Source organism: Peromyscus californicus, unplaced genomic scaffold (assembly GCF_007827085.1).
Source record: "Peromyscus californicus insignis strain IS unplaced genomic scaffold, ASM782708v3 Scaffold_15__1_contigs__length_86483966, whole genome shotgun sequence".
NCBI lineage: Eukaryota > Metazoa > Chordata > Mammalia > Rodentia > Cricetidae > Peromyscus > Peromyscus californicus.
This window is the reverse complement of record NW_026294447.1, coordinates 82961929-82986845: the sequence shown is the minus strand read 5'-3', so window position 1 is coordinate 82986845 and position 24917 is coordinate 82961929. Positions and strand designations below refer to the sequence as shown.

General features: G+C 42.5%; 1 protein-coding gene across 1 annotated transcript; it reads right to left on the bottom strand.

Moving 5' to 3' along the window:
* Positions 1–459: 459 nt before the first annotated feature.
* On the bottom strand, positions 460–23206 carry LOC128111239 (dehydrogenase/reductase SDR family member 7-like). Its single transcript, XM_052739605.1, has 8 exons — positions 22902–23206; positions 16763–16918; positions 11648–11754; positions 10755–10994; positions 6843–6965; positions 6040–6255; positions 3609–3685; positions 460–828 (listed from the first exon to the last, which is right to left on the bottom strand). The coding sequence occupies exons 1-7, from the start codon at positions 23023–23025 to the stop codon at positions 3644–3646; spliced, it is 1008 nt and encodes a 335-aa protein (XP_052595565.1). The 5' UTR covers positions 23026–23206; the 3' UTR covers positions 460–828; positions 3609–3643.
* Positions 23207–24917: the final 1711 nt, after the last annotated feature.

The following is a 24917-nucleotide window of genomic DNA, read 5'->3' as shown; positions in this document are numbered from 1 at the left end:
AACAAACAAACAAAAAACAGTCAAACACGGTCATGCTTGTAATCCCAGCTGAGGGAACTGGAGACAGTTGGACCCCTAAGGCTTTTGGCCAGCCAGTCTAGCCTAGTCAATAGCTCTAGGTCAATGAGAGTCCCTGTCTCAAAAACCAAGGTGGGAGCTGATGAGATGGCTCAGTGGTTTAGATCACTGGCTGCTCTTCCAGAAGACCTAGGTTCAATTCCAGCACCCACAAGGTAGCTCACAACTGTCTGTAACTCCAGTTCCAGGGGATCTGGCACCCTTCTCCGGCCTGCTTGGGCATCAGGCATACACATGATGCACAGACACCCATATACATAAAATAAAATATTTTTTTTTAATTAAAAGGCAACAGAAACAAAAAGGTGAATTGTGCTTGAAGAATGACAACTGAGATTGACCTCAGGCCTACAAGCATAAACAGACACTTACACACACATGTTAATTAGTTGTTATTTTATTCGATTTTGTAGTATACATCATCATTTTTTTCAATCTTCATAGTGATATTTTACTTTTTATTTATTACATGTTGAAGAAGTTAGGTCAAAAATCAAAATGAAGCACAAAAGAGGATGCCAACAATCCCAGCATTCAGGAGGCCGAGGCTGGAGTATCTGACTTAGGGGGCAGCCTGGGCTCCCTGGCCAAACTTCTTTTGAAGGATAACAAACATAAAATTATACTTCAGTCTTCTGTGCATGAGAGTATTATATTTATGTTTCCCAGCTTCCTTTATGGTGGTTTGGAAATGGCTACGGCTCCTGTCAATCATCATTTGTCTTCCAGGCTTCAAGAGGGGTCCATAATCTGTAAAATATTAATGGTAAGATGACCAAGTCCCTCCTATTCACCCAGTGTTTGAAATGTAATCCTGCTCTGTTGATCTATATCATTAACATTCCCTGTTAAGAATACTTAACCTAGGGCTGGAGAGATGGCTCAGCAGTTAAGATCACTGGTCACTCTGTCTGCTTTTATAAGGGACCTGGGTTCAATTCCCAGCACCCACATGAAAGTTCACAACTGTCTGTAACTCCAGTTCCAGGGAATATGGCATCTTCACACAGACATACATGCAGGCAAAAAAATTTTTTAAAAACAACAAGAATATTTAAAACCCTGCTCAAATGCTTACACTAGTTTAAAATCACATTCAAAACTGTGGATTGGCACACAAATATCCCCCCTGGGCTTAGCGTCACTATAATCTGTATGTGGCATAAATACCATTGGTTAGTGTCTATGCATAGCATTTCAAGCATTCTCTTATCCTTATTGTTCTAGTTTGTACATCACATCCATGCTGACTGCCCTTCTAACTATATGCAATGATTTTGAGTCTTTAAAATTGGAAAATTTTAAAAAATAAGTCTACCTGAACAAGGACAGCACCTGTATACATGGTGATGTAGAAGAGGAAAATTACAGGGTCCTACCCTTAAACAAAGAATTATAGCCACTAAGGGAAAGGCAGTCTTCCTCCAGGGAGGAGTCCCCTAATTGGTTATCCAATACCAAATGGTCAGCCCTGAAATCATGTGCATGCAACACTGAACAGACTCAGCAGAATATACCTATATATTTATGTATATATATATACATGTGATAATAACAATTTTATATGTCAATGTATTTAACAATAATAATTAAAGAAGAGGAGGCAAGGAGTTTGAGAGGGACAAAGGGGATTGAAGGAGAGAAGTTGAAAGAAGGAAATATAATCATATTTTAATGTTTCAAATGTAAATAAAAATAATAAAACATGTATAAGTTTTTCATATATTATATAAAGAGCAAAACAAAAAATTTTGATTGTGTGCCCATGATGTGACTTTATTTTGGGGCAATAACACCATTTGCCTCCCAAAAAAATATGCACCAAGAAAGGCTAAAATTCAATAATTATGCAAAATAAAAATTCGTGTGACTATTGTTCTTTGGTGCTGGGTTAAAATGAGGCATCATACCCAGGAAATAATACTGAGAAATGAGAAAATGTCCAGTGTGTCATAAAAAGCAGTGATGAAGAATAAGAAACTTTTATTTATTCAATACATTTATTGATGATGATGTTGGCACAGAATACATTTGTCTCATTGACCACTTGGGAAAATTGACTTTTTAAAAACAAAATTTGTTCTTAGGGGACGGGTTTTATAATCTGAGATTTCCATCTTTTTTCTTCTGTTTAAAACTGTCTGTGGTGTATGCCTTTGATCTTAGCACTCTAGAGGCAGAGGCAGAAGCAGGAAGATCATGATGAGTTGGAGGCCAGTCTGGTCTATATGGTGAGTTCCAGGCCAGCCAGGGTTGCATAGTGAGACCCTCTCTAAAATAAGAAAAGAAAAGAAAAGAAAAGAAAAAGAACCACTATGTCAAATCATTCTATTACAGTACTATTTAATATGTTCACGGCAATGCTGTACATAAAATAAGTGCTTTTAATTTATTTAAAAAAAAAAAAAAGAGGCCGGGCAGTGGTATCGCATACCTTTAATCCCAGCACTCGGGAGGCAGAGCCAGGCGGATCTCTGTGAGTTCGAGGCCATCCTGGGCTACAGAGTGAGATCCAGGACAGGCACCAAAACTACACAGAGAAACCCTGTCTTAAAAAACAAAACAAAACAAAACGAAAAAGAGTTGATCTGGGGAAGAAAAGACTATATCCTTTGAAATCACTAAATGAAATCCAAAGCAAAGTGTTCTATGTGATGTTTATGTTTTATAGATAGATTGTTGTAGAATATTATTTTAAGGTGTGTTACATTTGTTTATGCTGTGGAACACTTGTTTAATGATGCAAAGATGTGTTGCATTCTTTTATGTTGCATTTGTTTAACTCTGTGAAGCTGTGTTACTTTGCCTGTCTAAAACACCTGACTGGTCTAATAAAGAGCTGAATAGCCAGTAGCTAGGCAAGAGAAGGGATAGGCCAGGATGGCAGGCAGAGAGAATAACAGGGAGGAGATAAGTGGGAAGAAAAGATAGCGGAGCAAGGGAAGGAGGAGGGCCTAAGGGGCCAGCCACCCAGCTACACAGCCAGCCATAAAGGAAGAAGCAAAGAAAGGTACACAGAAATAGAGAAAGGTAAAAACCCAGAGGTAAAAGATAGACGGGATAATTTCAGAAAAGCTGGCTAGAAATAAGCCAAGCTAAGGCTGGGCATTTATAAGTAAGAAAAAGTCTCCGTGTGTTTGTGTGTGTGTGTGTGTGTGTGTGTGTGTTTGAGAGCTGGATGGCTGGCCCCCCCCAAGAGCAAAAAGCCAAGAACCAAAGAGAAACAAGTAAAAAGTAAGCAATTACAACAGATGTTTTGAATAGCCTTGAGGAGCACCTTGCTGAAAGACTGTACACCTGAAAGTACCATGCTTGGTCCCTCTCTCCCTCCGATGGGCAGTCTTTTCAATGTCTTCTTTCTCTGCCTTATCACAAAGCACTGAAAATATTAACTGGTGTCAAGATTGTGTGAACAGCATGTTAATTCCTCCCAACTGTTCAAACTCGGCATGATGTGACATAACATTCAGGCACCACAGTCATATATTAGTCCATTCCTGTGGTTGCAGGAAAATTAGTTTTCATCTCACCAATTTGATGGCTAAAAGTGCAGGATTAGGCAGCCTCATTCACTCAGCCCCTTGTGACGACTGTCTTCTAGGTCATCCTGTAGAAAATTGGAAAAGAAACCAGGCATGTTGGGTAGCCATGCTGTATGACAACTCACTGTCTCTAGAACTGCCAGAGTCCCGTGGAAAACAAAAAACATTAATCCCTTCCAAGGGTGATGCCTCCATGGCCTCATATCAGACGATGCCTCTTCAAGGAGGTTCAGCATGGGAACAAAGTCTTGGAGGATAAACCCTATCTAAAGCGTTATCAGGGTACATACTGAAAGGAATTGAAACCAGGATAGTGAAGCAATGCGGCATTCCCATCTACTTGTCACAGTGGTTCATAAGAGTCAGAACAGAGAAACAACCTAAGCATCTGCCCTTGCCACTCCCAAACTCAGCTTGAAATGGAGACTAAAAAAACAGCAGCCTGGACAACACTCCAGGCTGTGCTTAGGAAGTGCCTCTGCCCCTCTGTTCTTACTTAATGTCCATCCTGTGACTTGTTACTGCCATCTACTACCCATTGTGTAGGTGAGCCACTTAAATCAGAGGGGTGACCTGCCTAAGGTCATGGGCAAACAGGCCTTAGATCCGGTATTTGAACCCAAACATCCCAGCACCAGGCCCCAGCTCTGACCCAGGGCTTCTCTGTCACTGAGCTCCAGGCCACTTCCTAAACCACCCTCCTGATTTAAAACACAGGCAGCTTTCTGGGAAGTCTGTCATTAGAACATCTCACGTCACCAAGACCCAAAACGACTCAGGACATTTCAACCTCTACATTTTAGGACACCGTGTAAATGCTTTACAATCTTAATATCTTTAAGCATTCTGTTAAAGTTTTCTCTTGGCTCTCTCTCACCTGGTTCATTTTTACTAGAACATAGAAAGATAGAAGTAATTAGCTGTTTAAAAAATAGAGAATATTGCTTGATGACTGACAGATATACTCTGAAAGGTATGGCCCTCTTTTATAGTGCTGTTTATTTATCTGGTTTGTTGTCGTTTGCCTGTTTGATTGTTTTGGGTTTTTTTTTATAAAATTTATTTATTTATTATGCATACAGTGTTGTGCCTGCACACCAGAAGAGCGTACCAGATCCCAAAAGATGGTAGTGAGCCACCATGTGGTTGCTGGGAATTGAACTCAGAACCTCCAGAAGAACAGCCAGTGCTCTTAACCACTGAGCCATCTCTCCAGCCCTTGATTGTTTGTTTTAAACAGAGTTTCTTCATTATGTAGCCCTGGCTATCCCTGAACTCACAACTCACTATGAAGAACAGGCTGGTTCACACAGACCAGGCTGGCTTCAAATTCACAGAGATCCATCTGCTGCTGCCTCTGCCTTCCAAATGTTGGAATTAAAGGGGTGTGCCACCATGGCCAGCTATGTAGTAACTAAGTTTTTTTTAAAAAATGGTTTGTAACAAGTGCTGGAGAGATAGTTTAACAATTAAGAGCAGTTGCTGCTCTTCTAGAGGACCTGAGTTTGAATCTGAGCAGGAGGCTCACAGCCATTCCCAGGGGTTCTGATACTCTCTTCTGGCCATCACATACATGTAACAAATACATACACATACAAATATACAAACGTAAATAAAAAACAAATCTTAAAAAATGTTTGTAATAAAGCATACAGAAGAAACAATGAAAATGACCTGCAACCATAGCCCCTCTTATGTGTAAACTGTAATTAGAGATTTTAAGCTTAACTCATTGCACTTGCTGTGATGTGTATCCACGAAACTCTTCTCTTTTTTAAAGAAACAGTTAATATTCCACTCTCAGTGTTGTAGGAATGATGTGGGAAGAAGGAGTGATCAGCCTAGTTCCCTACAAATCTGGGGTGTGCAGAGTGCTTCGGAGCTGAGACAAAGGAAATGATTGCACAGTGTGTGTGTGTGTGCGTGTGTGTGTGTGTGTGTGTGTGTGTGTGTGTGTGTGTGTGTGTGTAGCTGCCTTAGTGGAGTGGGTTGTTTTGAAAGTGGAAAACTCCGGGCTGAGGGCACCTGCCCCAGGAGAAGTAGTAGGGAGGAGAAGCCATCTCTTCAAGAAAGTGACTCCTGAGCTAAGATGGGGAAACTGGGTAGGAGCTGATGGGATGGGAGGGAACAGAGAAGGAAGTTTCCTGAAACTTACTCTCTCAAGCAGTAAGTGTGGAAGAAAACATGGCAGCCTTTGCTTGCCACGCAGAACCTTCTGGAGCACTTAGACCACTGGCAATTTATGGAAAACCATCAGCTATGTGTGGTGATAGAATACTTCTTACATGTTTTTTGGTATTTGTATTGTGAGCTTGGTCTGGAAGCTAGCAAAAACCATTCTAAAGTCTTTGAAGACTTTTTGTTTTCATGCACGATGAATACATACTGCTAGAAAAAAAAAAAAAAGTAAGTCACTTACCATATCCACACTATAGCCTTCAACAACTTTCTTCCATGTCTTCCTTGAAAATATCCAGTCCCGGATTGGCACGTACTGCCACACATATGTCATAAACAAGACAGGCTGCTTAGCCATCCAGACTTCCTTCAAGTCATTGGCCATGGAGATTAGTATCAGCCGGGCACAGCGGCTCGTTGCCATCTTGGAAAGATCATCTGCTTTAATCCCTAAAGTCTAAAAATTGAAAATAAAATGGATGCTGCAGATTTATCAAGCTCTTTAACAGAAATGTTACGTTAAGAAGGAGCCAAAGGCCGGGTGCCAGTGAGGCCCATGCAATGTGGGGCCTTGCACCTGTTACAAGTCTCTCCAGGTGTTAGCGGGAGTCACAAACCTCCATGGTACCCCACCGTCCCTCATAGCAATCATGTACGGACTGGCTGAGATTGTTCTGGCTGATTGAAAAGTCAAAGTTCCTCATTTTCTTTACTACCATGGCTAATGATGGTTATCACCTCAAAAAACATGAAAAGCCCCCCCCATCTGTGGTGAGAGGGAAGAAGGTAAAGGGGATTTTATTCCCGACTACAAGGTTATTGCACAGCAGTGGACAGGCCAGCCAACTTAGAACTGATACTGTAACAATCTCATTAGCCTTATAAAACCTGGAAGCCAAACATTGGCAGCTAAATTTAGCATGTCTCATCGCAATCTAAGTTATGCAGCTAATTCATCAGTCCTTGTAGTAGACACCCTGACCTTTGTGACTCAACACTGTGGGATAAATAGTAAAACATTCCAACTATTTGTCTATCATTTACCTTGGTAACATCTGAAGTGAAAGAATTCTCAAAAATATTCGAATGCACAGGTCCTGGGTAAATGGTAGTCACTGTTATACCTGGATAGTTGAAAAGTTCAGTTTGGAGGGTATTGAAAAACCCCTAGCAGGCAAGAAAAGAAAAGAAAAAGGAAATTAAACACAGATACAGGTCTCATTTCATAGCCTCATGATTTGAGGGACTATATTCTAAAATGCTTGAATAAAGGACAGATAGTATACACACAGGCCATGGACCGTGAACAGCCAAAGCCGGTACTCTCAGATCTTGTCAGATCCCAGGGTTTCAAAGGATGCTAGCAGTAAGCTTTTGACATCAGAGCTCCTACAGCAAACAAGTATTAAGCAGGAACTAGACTTTTCTCTGAAGACCCCCATATACCCTCCTCATAACAATCTTCATTTTCCCACTCCAAAAATGTGTATGTTTGACAGAGCATCCCTGGGAGGAGTAGAGGAACATCTCTTTATTCCCTGGATAGATTTTAAAAGACAAGGTTAAAAAAAAAAAAAAAGCTGGGGCAAAAGGCAAAAACAGGAATAGAACCTTACAATAACTACCATAGATAAATCCAGTTTTCAATTTATATTACCATTTTAACTGTTGAATTAATTTTCATGAAGTAAATTTTGTCTGATGGCTAGTGCATAGCTAGTCATGATTACAATGTGATTGCCTTCTGACTGACTTTTTTAAAAGGCTAGACCAGGAGTGAACCCACTAATATTATTTTGCTATATGGACATAGTATCCAATTGCCCTCTAAATTTATATCTCTAGGAGCTGGAGAGACAGTTGAGTGGTTAAGAGCACTATCTGCTCTTCCAGAGGATCCTGGTTGGATTCCCAGTACCCATGTGGTACCTCACAACCATCTGTAACTCCAGTCCAAAGGATCTGACATCCTCTTTTGGCCTCTGCAAGCACCGGGCACACACCTGGTCCACAGACATACATTCAGGCAAAACACACCAATACACATTGTGCGTTTTTGTTGTTGTTGTTGTTTTGGTTTTTAAAGACAAGCTTTCCTTGGGTGGCCTTGGCTGTCCTGGAACTAGCTCTGTAGACCAGGCTGGCCTCAAACTCACAGAGATCCACCTGCTGCCTGAGTGCTGAGATTAAAGGCAAGCACCACCACCTCCCAGCCCAATGCATATTTTGTGTATTTATCCATAGATTGGTACAACTCTCAGACCTCATCAGAGAAACTTCTTGTAAATAACAAATTGGACTCAGTGAGTTATTTTAAAAAGAAAAGAAAGAAAGGAAGGAAGGGAGGGAGGGAGGGAGGGAGAGAGAGAGAAAGCACAAGAAATTGGGGAGTGTGGGAATGATCTTGGAGGAATCATGGGGAGGAACGGGGACTGCATATGATGAGAATACATTTGTCTGCATGCATGAAATTCTTTTTTAAAAACTTGATAAAAATATTATATGCAAAAAAAGAATAGCTAGCTAGACCTTCCAGACTTGAAGATACTGGAGATTGTAAACCAACCATGAATAAACAGATCTGTTTCTCCTCATCTGTTTCTAAAGTAGGAACTATTATTCCCAGCCCGCCACATTGTTTTAACACCAGGCCAGCTAATGAAACGACTAAATTGTTTACTCAAGGTGCTTGAGAAAGCAGGTTCTAGAAAATACAAGCAGTAGCTGTGGGGGTTGGAGAACTCATTGTGATCTTGGGAGAGACTGAGCCCTGGCTTGTAGATTCCCATAGAAGTGAGAAGTCTTCAGCATTGGTTATTTTAACTGTTGTGATGTTGTTGGATTCCAGTTGTAGTCTATGTGACCTTCTGCAGATGGAATTTCAGGGTCAGCTTCCCTTTGGTTAGGCATGTTTACAGAAGCAGAGCAGAAAAAGGTTTCCAGTGGTTCCTGTAGTGTATTTGTTTTTCTTAAGATAGTTTGCAAGTGTCTGCTTTTTCAAAGCGGTTTCAGCCAAATCAAGTAGGAGTACAAAGGTGTGTGTCATTCTCATTCTGAACTATACTGAACATGAACAGCCAGCCCATTCTATTGCTCTTTACCAAAGGTGCATCCATATCTGACTTAGTAACATTGAAAGGTTTGAGGGCAGTAAGTGTGACATCCTCTCCCCACCACACAGCTCAGGTTTGGTGAAGGCTTCTGTGCTCAGGGACTGATGACCCAGAGGTGGACCAAAACAAAATACCTGTGAGGGTATGGAAAAGCCCCATACCTTTAGCCTCTGCTGGTCTATAGCAAAAGAAAGCGACACCAATCCGCCAACCCAGGAGCACTGAACCCTCTCTGTGTGTAAGACCATATCAAGGATGGTGTATAAACTCCAGTGATAAATTCACTCTAAAACTTCCTGGGAACTGAGAAGGAAAACGTGCTTTTTACAAGCCTGCTGACCTCAGTGTTCACCCACCAAACCACTGCTGCAACTAACGAAGTCTTCAGCCACATTTTCAAAAACTGGACTTATAATTATTAGTGTGTGTGTGTGTGTGTGTGTGTGTGTGTGTGTGTGTGTGTGTGTGTGGGTGTGGGTGTGTGTGTGGGTGGGTGTGTGTGTGGGTGTGGGTGTGGGTGTGAGCATGCGTCTCCGTACGAATGTGGAGGTCAGGAAGCAGCTTTGGGTAGTTGGTTCTCTCCTCTACCTTGAGCACTGAGGAATTAAACTCAGGTGACCCAAGCAAACCTGCAGGGCAAGTGCATTCACCAGCTACACCAGCTCACAGGCCTGTCAACTGGGCACATTTTGCTAGCTGATTAAATCCAATTAAAACAGAGCCTTGGGAACAGGTGAGGCGGCTCTTTCTCTCTCTCTCTCTCTCTCTCTCTTTTTTTTTTTTTTTTTTTTTTTTACAAAAGGTATTCTACATGTCTTATAAGCCTGGGTCTCAACAGACGGGATATACACTCCCCCACACCTGCCTGCCTAAAGTGTGCCTAACTCTATGGGAGATTGTCTGGAAGCCCTTTACTGAATCTGAGGAGAGCATCCCAGCCACAGCCCTTCATCACTAGGCACTTGCCTGCACTGTGTGGCAGAGGAGAGTCCTATTGGACCACACCTTCAATTTCTATGGAACTATGGTGACCTGAATCACTCCATCATACAGTTCCAATGGTAAAATATTCCACTGAAACTTACTTTCCAGTCACATGTGTTGGCCTATGCCTATAATCCCAGCATTTGGGAGCTGAAGGCAGAAGGACCAGGAGTTCAAGGCCAACCTTAAATACATTGAAAATTTGAGGTTAACGTGCAGAATGAGATCCTGACTTAATAAAAAAAAAAAAAAAAAAAAGGCAGGGGGAGAAGGGTTAACTTTTAATGGGATGAATTAAATTTTACGTTTTCTTAATCACTGGCCTTATCATGTTTTTTAGTTTTACTCTTAAGCCAATGTAATAATCATTCCCGTTCTGATATTTATTACTCTTAAGATAAAACAGGTCAGGCAATATACAATATATGCCTGCTACAGCAGAAATAATCTTTCTCCCCAGAATTCACCTCAGAGTGCAGCATCATACAGGCGCACAATAAAAATCTGCTGAATTAGCCGGGCGGTGGTGGCGCACGCCTTTAATCCCAGCACTCGGGAGGCAGAGCCAGGCGGATCTCTGTGAGTTCAAGGCCAGCCTGGGCTACCAAGTGAGTTCCAGGAAAAGGCGCAAAGCTACACAGAGAAACCCTGTCTCGAAAAACCAAAAAAAAAAAAAAAAAAATCTGCTGAATTAAGAAGCATGTGCAGCTCAAATTTTTTTGGTCATTTACTGGTGCTGTCCTCTCAAAGGTCTTCTCTTTCTGTGGCCCCTTAGTGCCACAGACCCCACCCAATGATGGACAATTCCCTCATGTACATCGTGGTCAATACTAACAGAGTTGGGTTCGAGCAGCCTTACCCGAAGAGCGTGTTTACTGGCAGAATACGCACTGCAAAGTGGTAAAGGTCCAATTCCCACAAGGCTGCTTATAGTCACGATCTTTCCTTGCTTTCTCTTCATCATGTGAGGTAGAACACACTTGGTCAACGACACCGTCCCTAAGTAGTTCACTTCTATTAGCATCTTGAAGACATCCAGGTTGGTATGTACAGCAAAGCAACAATGCCCTATTCCACCGTTGTTGACCAGAACATCAATCTAGTTCAATAAAATCAGAAAGAGGACTTTTTAGAGATGGTCTACAAATGGACTGACGGAATTCCTAGAAGAGTAGTTATGCTGTTAATTTGAGCTTTCAGTAGAGCAATGTTACATTTCTAAAGTCAACAATAAAAAGATAAAATCAAGCCAGGTGTAGTGACTCAAGCCTTACATCCCAGCACTTGGGAGGCAGAGGCAGACAGAGCTCTGTGAGTTCAAGGCCAGCCTGGTCTACATGGTGTGTTCCAGGACAGTCAGAGCCATATAGTGAGACCTTGTCTCAAAACAAAACAAAACACAAGCAAACAAAAAAAAAAAAAAGAAGAAGATAAAATCAACACAATTCACCTATTCAGTTTAATTAATATTTCACAAAATATAGCAAAATTCATAAATATCAAAGTTGTAAATTTTTAGCTCTTTTTGCCTTCAATAGAAATTGAGAGTTTAAAAGGCAAGAAAAATACTAATGACCTAAGTCCAAGACCCAGAGATCAAGAAGTCCAAGTGACAGTCCTGTCCTACTAATCCATCCCCTGTGCCTGGATCTCTTTGAATGAGACAGCACAGACAAGAATCTCTTTGATAATTTTCACTAAGCTGGGAAAAGTGATATAACACATACTCTATCAACAAAAACTGCTACTTACTCTACCAAACTCCTGGAGAACAGCTTTCACAGCCTTGTCATGGGAACTTCTGTCAGCCAGGTCAAGGGCCAAAACCAGTATATCTTTGTCTTTTGAACTGCCGTTCTCTAAATTAAGACACATCAACACTTTAGTGAGAAAGTCATGCTACAGTTCAGTCAAGCTCTTTCCTGCTCTCCAAGTCTATCCCTGAACCTTCCAAAAAGGATGAATGGATCTAGTGGAACTTGTAAAAGAACTCTGGCAAAATAAAGATTATCCTACAGAAAAAACAAAACAAAACAAAACACCACAGTGCATTTAAAAGTATAGAGTTATGTTTGTTTTGAAACCCTCTCACAAAGTCTCATTGAAGACTATCATTGCTAGTCTTCTGTTTTCTTTGGCCTGGCAGCTGAACCCAGAACTGCATACCAGCCAAGAAGCACATGACAACAGTACTCAATCCCCACCCCTCAACACTTAGTTGCTCTTTCGCACAGTTTCAAAGTCAGTGAGTTACATTTAGATTGGGTAGAAGTTCAGAGGCCCTTTGCTGAATTATATATAACGGCCAGACACTAAGAAGTGCATTTTGTTATGTTGCAGAATTAGAGATTGAACCTATGGCCTCACTCATGCTAAGCAGGTGTTCTACCCTAGAACTCTCTCCCAAGCCTTTAAGGAAGTGATTAACGAAGCGTGGAGATTAGGCAGCCTGAACAGATGCCAGTCAGTGTTCTGTCCCCTTCCTCGAGCCCCACACAAGCCAGGAGACATGTCCTGTATATAAAGTCACTCCAAAGTGAACTGACTGGGGAGTCTATGTAGCATGGGACCAGCTGCTGTTCACAGATTGCAAAGCTTTCAGCAGCCATCTGATGTTCCTGGTATGAAAAGAGAATCTCCCACAAGGAAGAAAGCTCTGTTAGACATCTGCCACATGACTTGGGGTTAGCACCAGTCTACTTGGTAGAGATAAGAGGCTCCAACTTCACGACTCTGTCCCTTCCCTGCACCTAGCAGGCTACACTTTAGAGGCCCAAGGAAAGAGATACCCCATACTCCATCTCTCTTAGGGTTTCTGTGACTGTTGAGAGACACCAGGACCAAGGCAACTGTTGTAAAGGAAAACATTTAATTGGGTGGCTTCCAGTTCAGAGGTTCGGTCTATTATCATCAGGGTAGGACAAGGCAGCACGAGACAGACATGGTGCTAGAGGAGTAGCTGACAGTTCTACAACTTACACAGGCAGCAGGAAGTGGTCTGTCTCATTGGGTGTGGCTGGAGCACATATGAGACCTCAAAGCCCACCTCCACAGTGACCACTCCCTTCAACAAGGCCACACCCACTCCAACAAGGCCATATCTACTCCAACAAAGTCATACCTACTCCAACAAGGCCACACCTACTCCAACAAGGCCACACCTCCTAATAGTGCCACTCCCTTTGGGGACCATTTTCTTCCAAACCACCATACAATCTTTTACCCTTATGTATTTGCTTCTTTTCTTTTTTCTTTTCACTATACATTTAGTATTTTTGATATTTTCTTTTCTTTCTTCTTTTTTTTGAAGAGTGGGGTATCTGTCCTTTTAGTCATTTTTATTTTATGTGCATTGGTGTTTGCCTACATTTATGTCTGTACGAAGGTGTCAACTCACTTTGAGATGGATTACAGACAGTTGTGAGCTGCCATGTGGTTGCTGGGAACTGAACCTGGGTCCTCTGGAAGAGCAGCCAGTGCTCTTAACTTCTGAGCTATCTCTCCAACCCTAATATTTCACTTTCATAAAAATAAACATTGTATTTTTCTTTGGATTCCTCTTCTTACATTTACCTAATTCTATCATTTATGTACTCTTTTAAAATTATACCATCCTATATAAAGTCAGCAACAGAAAAGCAAAAGACATCAGCAAGAGTGAGAAATTCAGACAGGAAACTGAGATGCTAACAAAATCCAAGAGATAAATGTCAAAAACGAATGTCAGTTAAGTCAAGAAAAAGCGCACTGTGGACTGCACTCCCGGTAGACCAGATCAAGTGGAAGAAAGAACTGGAGGGGTAAAAGTAGGGTAGGGGCAGCGCCACATTCAAACATAAATTTTAAAAAATATGAAACATGACTACAACATCCAAAACGTGAGATCAAACCTAAGAATTTGTGGGGGAGAGGAAAGATCTGAGACAAAAATTAATGCTATAGAAAATCTATTCAACGAACTAGAGAGACTTTCCAAATTTAGGGGAAAAAATGGGCATTCAAGACCAAGAGTCCTTAGAACCCCAAGAAGACATAAGCAGAGAAAAACCGCTCCCTGACACATTATAGTCAAGATGCTAAAACTACAAAATGAAGAAAAGACATTAAAAGTTGTGAGGGGAAAATTTCTACTTACTTACAAGGGTAAACACAGGAGGATAACATTGGTCCTCGCAGCAGAGTCCCTAGACGTCAGAAGCATGGATGCTTAGCATCCTGAAAATAATAATTAACAATAAAGATTGCCATATCCAGGAATGGCATCTTCATGGCAAAATAAAGGCCTCTTAGGACTGGCACAAATTAAATCAATTCCTGAGTACCATGCCCTCATTGCCAAAGAAGCTTGAAGGAATCCGATACACAGAGGACAAAAAAAATATAATCTCAATCAGTGAGAGCAACACAGTATACTTTCTGGGAAGAACAGATGAACAAAAAAAGAACTAAAAAAGAATCAGTCACGTCCAGCTCAGTAGATCAGCAAATAACTAAGGCAAACAAAGGGGGAAGACAATTGAGACAACCAGGAAAACAAATGACCAGATTTCAAGAACTAATAAAGACAATCCTCTCAATAATGACCCTTAATCACTCTAAAAAGATGCATACCACCTTACTGGATTAAAAAAAAACAAGATCCAACCATTTTTTATAAGAAACATACAAACTGTCAAAGACACACACACACACACACACACACACACACACACACACACACACACAGAGTCAGGAAAATAATGTGATCTAAAATCAAACATTAGTTATAAGTATGTGGTGGTTTGAATAAAAAATGGTCCCCATAGGCCCATAGAGAGTGGCACCATTAGGAGGTGTGGCCTTGTTGGAGGAGGTGTGGCTTTGTTGGAGGAGGTGGCCTTGTTGGAGGAGGTATTGTGGTGGTATTTTACTTATACTGAAATGTGATTTTAATTGTATGTTAATAAATAAAGTTGTCTGGGGGTCAGAGCTATTAGAGCCATAGCAAGTGCGTGGCGGCGGTGGTGCACGCCTTTAAGGACCTGGAGGGCGGTACATTCAGGCAGTGACGAGGCAGTCACATGTTTGGGTTTACAACCAATGAGAAGGCAGAACAGGAAAACTTTAAAGACAGACACACAGGAAGTAGGTCCTTTTCGGAGAGCTCTCTTGGCTGGAGAGGATCCCTGAATCAGGAAGGGTGAGGCTCTTAGCTCTGACCTCTTGGCTTTCTTCTCTGAATTGGCTCTGTGTTTCCTATTTTATAAGACCGTTGGTTACATCTACAAGGTATGGCTTTGTTGGAGGAGGTGTGTCACTAGGGGATGGGCTTTGAGGTCTCAGAAGCTCAAGCCAGTTCACTCCCTACTGCCTGTGAATCATACTATAAAACTCTCAGCTACCTCTCCAGCACCATGTCTGCCTGCATGCTGCCATGCTTCCTTCCATGATGGCAGTAGATTAAACCCCTGAAACTGTAAGCCAGTCCCAACTGAATGCTTCCTCTTACAAGAGTTGTTGTGGTCATGGTGCCTCTTCCCAGCATAGAACACTGACTAAGACAATATGTAACTGATAAAGGATCCTTGAACCAAAATTAGAATAAGAAGAAGATAACTATAATCTAAAAGGGATGATACATCACAAAGATAGAGCAGTGTATATATCTATGAACTAAATAATGGGGTATGTCATCTTATATAACAGGACATAAAAGGGAAGCTAGGTCCAAATAAAATAATAGTGGGTGACTTTAATACCCCACTGTCAACAGAAAGATCATTCAGAACAACAACAACAACAAAAAGATAAGAAAGAAACTGCAATTAAACCTCAAATAAAACTGATGTGCTTCTGCAGGCCATTACACCTACTAGCTGTGGAATATGCATGCTTATTAGATGCCCATCATACTTTCTCTAAATACAGATAATGTTTCAGACCACTGAAATGGTCTTAACTGATATTAAAAACTCAGAAGACCTTCTTGTATTTTAACAGAACATAATGAAATAAAACTAGAAATAAAGAACAGATATAAAGGTAGGTGTGTGTGTGTGTGTGTGTGTGTGTGTGTGTGTGTGTGTGTGTGTGTGATGAAAGCAGATATAAAACTGTCTAGGGACAGAAAGTGAACTAACGGGAAAGTGGGGGAGGAGGAAGGAACGGTGTGGGGACATAGGGAATACATTCAACATACAATACAGTTGTATGAAACCTTTCAAAAATGTAAAACATTTTTTAAAAGCAACAAAAAGGCTATACCTCCTGATTCACCCTGAAGCCAGCTAAGAACAGTCAGAATATGCCCTTTGTTCCACCAGAGCAGGAAGTACAAGGTAAGGCAGATCATCACAAGAACCAGCACTAGCCACGGGTACCAGGGCCTTTGAAAGGAGGATCATGAGAGAAGTATGTGGCCTCCTTGAGCAGTAACAGGACAACAAACTCTCATTGTGGGTAGTTAGCTCAGCCAGAAAATTCAACAATTAAAAGAAAAAGAAGATGTTCTGTAGGTAACAATAAGCCTCCTTTCTAGTTGAACACTACTACATTAAAATTCAAAGACAGCAAAAATTGCATGGTTGCCCCTTGAGCTGTATTCCAATGGTCGCTGTTTTCCCCCTCAAGCAAGTTTTAAGTCATTTAATCATTAACCAGCATTGAGAGAAATGGGGAGAATCTGCACAAAAATGAGGGTAGAAAGACGGCCGAAAAGAAGGAAACGCCAGGCAAGTGCAGCTGCTTAAGAGGCAGCAGAAAAGGAGGCCGCTCTGGAGGCAGCGCGGGCTGCACAGGACAGTCCCACCTCCTCCCACTTCCCGAAGCTGCACTTGAGTTTGGATTCTCACTTCTAGGGTGCACGGCTGTTGTCGGGAATTGACTCACCCAGGCACCGTCTCTTCACCCGCTCCAGCTCCTGCACCCTTCTGGCTGACAGCACCAGAGAGACGCCCAGTTTAGATAACTGGAAAGCCAGCTCCTCACCAATGCCACTGGACGCTCCGGTCACCCACACCACCATGCCACAAGTCAGCGTCTGTTCTGTGGAGAAAGAAGGAGAGTTCCAGGAACATGCGTGCGATAGTGATACTCATACATCAAAGAGAGGCAAAACATAAACTAGCTGGGTGGCGGTGGTGGTGCACACTTCTTTTTTCTTTCTTTTTGTTTTTTTTGTTTGTTTGTTTTGTTTTGAGACAGGGTATCTCTGTGTAGTTTTGGTGTCTGTCCTGGATCTCGCTTTGTAGGCCGCCTGCCTCCTGAGTGCGGAGGTTAAAGGCATGCACCACTACTGCTTGGCTGGTGGTGCACACTTTTAACCTCAGCACCTGAGAGGCAGAAGCAGGTGGATCTCTGTGAGTTCGAGGCCAGCCCGGTCTACATAGTGAGTTCCAGAAAAGCCAGGGATATGTAGAGAAAAACCTGTCTCAAAAAATAAAAAACAGGCCGGGCGGTGGTGGCGCACGCCTTTAATCCCAGCACTCGGGAGGCAGAGCCAGGCGGATCTCTGTGAGTTCGAGGCCAGCCTGGACTACCAAGTGAGTTCCAGGAAAGGCGCAAAGCTACACAGAGAAACCCTGTCTCGAAAAACCAAAAAAAAATAAAAATAAAAATAAAAAAAAAATAAAAAACAAACAAAAAATGAATAAAGAAACTTTAAACCATGTCATTAAATATGACAACCTATTATGCAGAACTTAAAATTTCAAATCTCCTACAATTTCTTAAAAAGCACAAATATGTTTCCTACCCATCCAGTATTTTGTATATTTCAAAATTCTTGGTAAGTTTTTCAGACTTTATTCTAACTCCAACAGTTTCATTTGACTAAGACTCTATTTCTCAGTATATATTTGATAAAATTAAAGCTGCTAAGTAGAAACTAATTGCCTGGACTCAATTATCTTACCCTTTTAATGAGAGATTCAGATTACATAATTGGGTTCCATCCAATTTTCAGTTCTGTTATCCCAAATTTTTGTGGTGGAGTTGTTGGTAAGGATCTGGATTCACCAAATTCTAGTCAATGGTATGATATGATCATCCTGCACTTAAAAGTAGTATTTTCTTCTTTTGCTAATCATATGTGGTATCTTTCAGGCAATATCATATTATAAACAAGTCCCCAATGTACATGCTGTCATCTTAGGAGGATGTAGTAGTTCATACAAGATGTATTGTATAGGGCAGAAATGTGATTCATGTTCCCCAAGCCTTTCTGTCCCTAGAAAGACTGCCAAAATGATAGAGTAGCCACACAAAAGGCAGGGGGTGGTGTTGGGGAAAAGGAAACTTCCTTCTGAAACTTGGTGTCCTTCTGAAACTTAGACCACAGTTGTAGAGATATGTAAGTAAAGCCTTTATGTCCATCTTTAAGTGAAATGCACAGTGGAGACTTTGTGTCGGGCTTTGAAAGAAATGTTTCAGCGAAGCCTTTGCTATGTTTGGGTTAATCAGTAGAGTCTGAGAAATTGTTTTGAGACTGTTTAAACCTTGAAGAATTGTCTCTCTGGAAAAGGTGCACTTGGTGCTACTTGAGAGCTTGCGGGTGCACTGACTTGGGTCCTAAGACATGCCTGGCAGACCTGGAGTTCTTACTTTGGATTATGGCTTGCCTTGTAGCTGGAAGTTTTCTCTGGTCCTGCCCGGCCCCCTACAGTCCAGACAAATAAGTCTCACCCATAGTCCTGCAGCTGCTCAGACCCAAGTAAACACACAGAGGCTTATATTACTTAACAAACTGTATGATCTATGCAGGCCTCTTGCCAGCTAGCTCTTATGTTTTAAATTAACCCATTTCTATTCATCTATGTTTTGCCACGTGTTCTGAGGCTTACTGGTCTGCTGGCATGTTGCTCCTTGGGCAGCAGGCTGGCATTCCCCCCGCCTCTGCCTTTCTCTTTCCTGTCTCTCCCCCTGGATTTCCAGCCTATCTCTGAGCTGCCTTGCCATAGGCCAATGCAGCTTTATTTATCAACCAGAACAACACATATTCACAGCATACAGAAAGACATTCCACAGCATTGCCTTAATTTTATGTGGGTGTCTGCTCTCACAGGCAGCAAGAGCAAGGTGACTTTGGTAGTTGGAACCTTTCCCAGCCCGTATTAACCTTGTATGTATAGTAATAAAGTAACTGGAGTGAGCTAGCTGGGTGTTAGTCTTTTCCAAGAAGGCTGTACCCCTCTGCTCCATTGGAAAATGAAGGCTCCGCATCTTGGTGAGCTTCTCTCTCTACTGAAGCACCTGCAATGCAACATCCAAACAATACACAGTGGTGTGCAATGCTTGTCTTTAAAAATGTCAGAGTTGTGGGGGCACTAGTTGTGCCTCAGCCAGTAGAATTTTCCTCTAGCATGTACTAGGCCCTGGTGTCAACCCCCAGCACTATGTAAGCTGGTTGTGGTGGCACACACCTACAATCCTAGCACTCTAGGTGAAGTCAGGAACATCAGGAACTCAAAGCTTACCTTCCTTAGACACAGAGCAAGTTTGAGGTTAAGCTGAGCTACATGAGACCCCAGCTTAAACAAACAAACAAACAAACCTATCCACATGGCTCAGGGACCATCAAGGAAGAGAAGACAAAGATTGTAGGAAACAGAGGTCTCAGAAGACCTGATCAGAAGCTGTCTTCTATGTGTGACAGAACCTGTGTACTTAGGAGCTCACAGTAGCTGAGGTTGACTGCACAAGACCTGGACAACAAGATCAATCAACATTAGAGCACAGAAGGGGTTCATGTGCCTCCACCCTGGGGTGCCAGTATGGTCATATTTCATTTGTGCTGAAATGTGATATTTTATTTGTATGTTAATAAAATTTACCTGGAGATCAGAGTCATCGAGCCAAAAACAGAAGTCGGCAGTGGTAGCCCACGCCCTTAATCCAATCACATGGCAGATAGAGTCTCTGTGTGGTCAAGGACACAGCCAAGCGTGGTGACATGTGCCTTTAATCCTAGTACCAACCATAGAGACCTGGAGGTCTGTATAGACAGGCAGTGACAAGGAAGTCATGTGGTTGGGCTTAGAACCAATGAGAGGGCAGAACAGGAAGGCAATAAAAGCTCAGTTTAGACTGGGCAAGCTACTGCGTGGTGGTAAGCTAAGGCTAGTCGTGGCTGTTCGCTATTTCTCTGATCTCTTCAGCTATTACCCCTGTGTTTGGCTCTGTGTTTCTTATTTAATAAGATTGTTTAGAAATTCATCTACATGCTAATGACAGCTGATGGCTTCTGGGGAAGGGTCAGTCAGTGTTCTTTAAAGATATGGCCCCATGGGAGGTCAACCAGGCTTAAGTGAATGGCCCCACACTCATAAATATATGAGAAGCACAGATTTTTGCTTCAGTGGGTTGGGGCAGGGTTGAGAGGAGAGAGAACAAACAAAAGAAGGCAAAGAGAAAGATAACATCAAGTTGGGGAAGGATGGGCTGGATCTGGGAGAAGCTAGGGGATGGAAGTTGGATATGATAAAAATACATCATGTGCATGGAATTCTTAAAAAATTTAATAAAAGTATTTTTAAACCAAGTGGGATTTGACTCAAATCAGCAAACAAAATATCACATAAATTCCGATTCTGATTTGGGTTTAGAGGTGTTGAAATCTGGGATCTAGTGTGCTGTTTCAAACTGGCTCATCAAAGGAGTTTTAATAAATTCTGCCTTGTGAACAGAACATCTCCAGAGCCTGCTCAAGGCTCAGCTTCCAGCTCCATGGCAGGGCACAGCAGTTTGCATGTCCTGAGTGTGTGCTCAGGGTCTCCAGTTCTCACAACTGCAGAGCAAATAATAAACCATCCCTCACAGGACTGTTGGCGAAATAAATTAATGCTGCAAAACTCTCAGAGCATTAAGTTGGCACTGAAAAAAATGCCAACCGTATTTATCATTGAAAACAAATCTTCAATTTTACCAGTGAGATTCAGGCTTGGGGATGCAGAAACTCTTTCCAGAAGGTTTCAAAAGAGGCAGAAATGGAGTTTGCCACTAGAGAGGGCATACTGAAAGGTAGGAGGCTAGGGTGGGAGAGTGTTGGGCTTTTTACTGTTTATCCTTTTGTATTCTAGAATTTCGTGTTTTACTTTTATTATTTTTTAAGGAGACAAAATATAATCTAGAGAAAGGAAGTTTTTTTCCCCCTTTTAAAAATCTTCATAAACGATGTCCATATCCCAGTCTGTGCTGCTTTAGGAATCTGTGTCTATTTCTGTGTTCTTTGTATTATTTTCCTCAACCTTCTCCCACCCTGGGTTTACTTGAGACATTCTCCCCTAAAACTACCCCCATGAAATTTTAATTCCACAAATGCATGATCTATTCACCTATGTTCTATACATAGAACTATGTTTTCATATATATAAAGGAAATTTGATGAAACTTGCTCTGTTGTCAATGTAGGTTTCTGAATGACTAATTTTTAAGATTGAATTAAAATTTAAAAGCTATTAACATTTTATGACTTGTTTCTAAATGACTCCTGACACTATATCTCATTAAACTAATGTCTTATAATTCATTTTTCCTAATCTTGTAACCGTTAGTCAACAATTTTTCTTTTGATGGGTTCAATGACTTTTGTAGAATTATGTAACTTAAAAAAATGATTTTGGCCGGGCGGTGGTGGCGCACGCCTTTAATCCCAGCACTCGGGAGGCAGAGCCAGGCGGATCTCTGTGAGTTCGAGGCCAGCCTGGGCTACCAAGCGAGTCCCAGGAAAGGCGCAAAGCTACAAGAGAAACCCTGTCTCGAAAAACCAAAAAAAAAAAAAAATGATTTTGTTTCCTTCTCTACGCCCAAGTTTACACAAAACCACCCAACACGAAACACTCACGAGCCTTTGGCAGCAGAAATTATTAATCAAAGCGATTGATCAAGAGAAGGTTCTATTATCAAATAAGAAAGTGGTGTCAGACCTTTTCATTTGACAGAGAAAGTTCACCTAGCACAGCCATCTGTGCCCCCTACGTTTTTCTGTGCACTGCCTGCCAAGTCTGCACAAGTTATGCCCCCCCAAAATGAAACATCCAGTAGTAAGATTTTGGCCTGTAGGGGTGAGTTTGGCAGGAAGGCAGGAAGGCAAAAATATCTCATCAGTCCTGTCCTGCCCTCCCCCAGACTCTCCCAGCCAATTTTCATCCACTTAGCATAGAAAACATTGCCATCTGAGCTATCACTTCCAAACAAATGTCACGGCATACTCTGGGTACTGTCATAAGAGACTAGGCAAATTCAGCTGAATTCTTAGGATCTGAAGTCTACCTGTGGGCATGCTATGTCATTCATTGGGATGTGATCCCCCTGTTTGCCAAGCAGCTTCTAGAGTTGTGCTGAACTGAGTGGAGACCGGGAGCTGGGAAACGCTGAGCACACTGCCTACAGAGCACACAGCATGTGTTTAGCCACACCGCATAGGTGTTTAACCCGCAGCTATATAGTCCCATCGAACATGAAGCAAGACACAGACCAAAAGGCAACAGGCAGAATCCCCACTAGTGCGCAAAAATCATGTTACGTAAGAAAAAGCGCCTGGGTCCTTTACGTTGAGCTTCTAGGCTCATAAGCAGCCAAAGGGTGGGTTGTCTAAGATTCCACTTAAAAACTTCGCAGAGTGAGAAGCCTAAGGCAAATACTTTTGAAATGAAGAGACCCTGAGCCTTTGTCCAACGAAGCACCTTAGCATGGCAGTGTTCGCTGTTCCTCACAGTGTCTGATACTGCTTTGGATCTCTGGAATTCCGGTTAGGCAAGGTCTTAAGGATGTTCTCTTTAGGGAGCAGTTTGGCAACCTCTAGAGAGGTTTCCCAGCCTAGAAGGCGAAAACTTTCCATCTCTAGATTACGACAAGCTCTAAGAACGCCAAACTGCCCCCTTTGCTCCTTCCTCCCTGACCCCCAACCCTGGGCAAAGCTCAGGCTGGCATCACTGAGACTTCAACAGCCAAAGGTGGCCCGGGAGGACCCGGACCCAGCAGAGATCAGGACTCCCCCGCTTTGAAGCTGGAGATCATAGAAGGTCCTCACCTGGACGCCGACCCAGCCACGCAGCCCACAGCAGCATCAGGTCAGTATCAGTGCGCACGAAGCTCAGCAGCCACAAGGCTGGCAGCAGGGCACACAACGCCCAGAGCCAGAGCTCCCCGCTCATCGCAGCGATTGGAAGGCAGCTCTGGGGACCGCTGGCTCTGGCAGAGTATGAGTACACAGCCTGAGCTCTGGCTCCGCCCCGAGGGCAGGCAGATGGGAGGGGTGAGTGTCCCTGGCCTGCCAGGTGCACACTACCCTCTGTCCTGGACTGCACCGCCTAGGGATCTAAGAAGGAGGGATGCTGGCTCCAAGCAAGCACAGACACTGACTGGATGTCTAAGGAAATGTTGCAATGAGAGCAAGAACACGTGAACGACTTAAGGATACTGTCACTGGCTCAGTGATGAACAGTTCGTCAATATCAGGAAGAAATCACTTTGAGGTGTTTTGCGGGTGAATTCTTTTCAAGGCTTTGTCTGTACTTTGGTGGAAGACAAATATCCAAACTTTAGAGACCCAGAGCTCTCCGCTCTTCTCATTCCCCTCCCCCCGCAGGAGATGGAACCCAGGGTTCTGCCAGGGCTGGGTAGGTGCCCCAGTACTCCCAGCAGCCTCCATCCCGCCAGAGACTTTTTCTTAACTAGATGAACTGAGCAAAACATACGTTATTCGGGGAAATGGATGCATTGCTAATAGACTTTTTTTTTCTATCTTCAGAATCTTTAAAAAAAAAATATGATGGGTCTTCTATACATGACAGGACCATTACACCCATGAACTCACTGCAGCTCTGATTACTTAGGTAAGAGCTGCGCAAGGTCAACTCAAACAGGGCAGTCAGCATTCCAGAAGGCAGTGGGTTATTTAAAAAAAAAACAAAAACCAACCAGCCAACCAACCATCCAACCAACCAGCCAACCCCCAGAATGCGGAAGGGAGACAGACAACCCCCATGTTGGAGGTTAGAGTAGTTGAAGGAGGGAGATGGGTTTGGGTATGATCGAGATACAAGGGCTCCTCTGGGTCTTTCAAAGCCAATGTAATTCCCCCCACACACACACTAGAACCCAGGGTACAACTGACAGCGAGGTGAGGAATGATGGTGTTCCTGGTTGCCTGCGGTGCGAATTATTTGGTTATTAGTAACAAGTTAGCTCAGCACACTAAAGGAAAAGGCAACCTGCCTGGTTCAGAAAGAGGCAGGAACCTTTCCTTCAGCTGGCGGAGTGACAGGTCAGAATCACTGTGAAGTGACGCTCTCTACCTGCTGGAATGTCTAAACCCATTGTTAGGTCAAGACTTGTTAAGCAAATGAAGCGCTCAAATAACTTCCTCTCAGATTAGCACCCCAAACTAGCAGAGCCTCTTTATTCTAGGGTGCGAGAGACTACAATGTTACTAAATCATGGAAACATAAGTCAGAGTCTGACAGACGGAGTGCAGGGTTTAAACCTTGGAGCACTGCCGGGTTCATTGTTCCTGGTGTCAAGGTGTCTACATTAGGTGTTAAGGTGTCAAGGTTCTTTAATAATGGCACCGGTTGTTTGCGCTGATGTAGGATGCCAAGGGCCAGTAAGCCTTGCAGTACAGTTGCTTACGTCATTTAGTTCTTAAAGAGAGATCTCTTGGACTGTTAAGAAAATACACCCAAGATGTAGTGATAGTTACATGTAGAGCTATATATCAAAAATGCGGCAAAGCAGAAAATATAAATTTTAAAAGGAGTCAGGTGATGGACTAGATTAAAGGAAAGTAGTGTGAGGTTCTAATTACCGGGTGTGTCTTGTAGCAACAGTCAGTGCCTACAGGGAAGCAAGGAAGCGCCCAAACCACCAAGAAAACTTAGGGCTAGACATAAATTAGAAGTGGACTCTGCCCTATAGAAGCAGTGTTTTTTGTATGTGTCCAAAGAGACTTTTAGCAAGAATAACCATCCTCCCTTAGAGATGGGTTACGTTTTGGCTTTGCAAAGTCAGACACAGACCACAATGTCAAGTAAGGGCACTGATTGAG

Bases quoted from the DNA above. Each gene is read 5' to 3' on its own strand.
- LOC128111239 (XM_052739605.1), bottom strand. From the start codon at position 23,025: ATGAGCGGGGAGCTCTGGCTCTGGGCGTTGTGTGCCCTGCTGCCAGCC. The intron at 10,995-11,647 runs GTAAGTAGCAGT...TTATTGAACTAG, and splicing joins TTCTCCAGGAGTTTGGTAGA to ATTGATGTTCTGGTCAACAA. The intron at 6,966-10,754 runs GTAAGGCTGCTC...CTTGCCTGCTAG, and splicing joins CCAGTAAACACGCTCTTCGG to GGGTTTTTCAATACCCTCCA.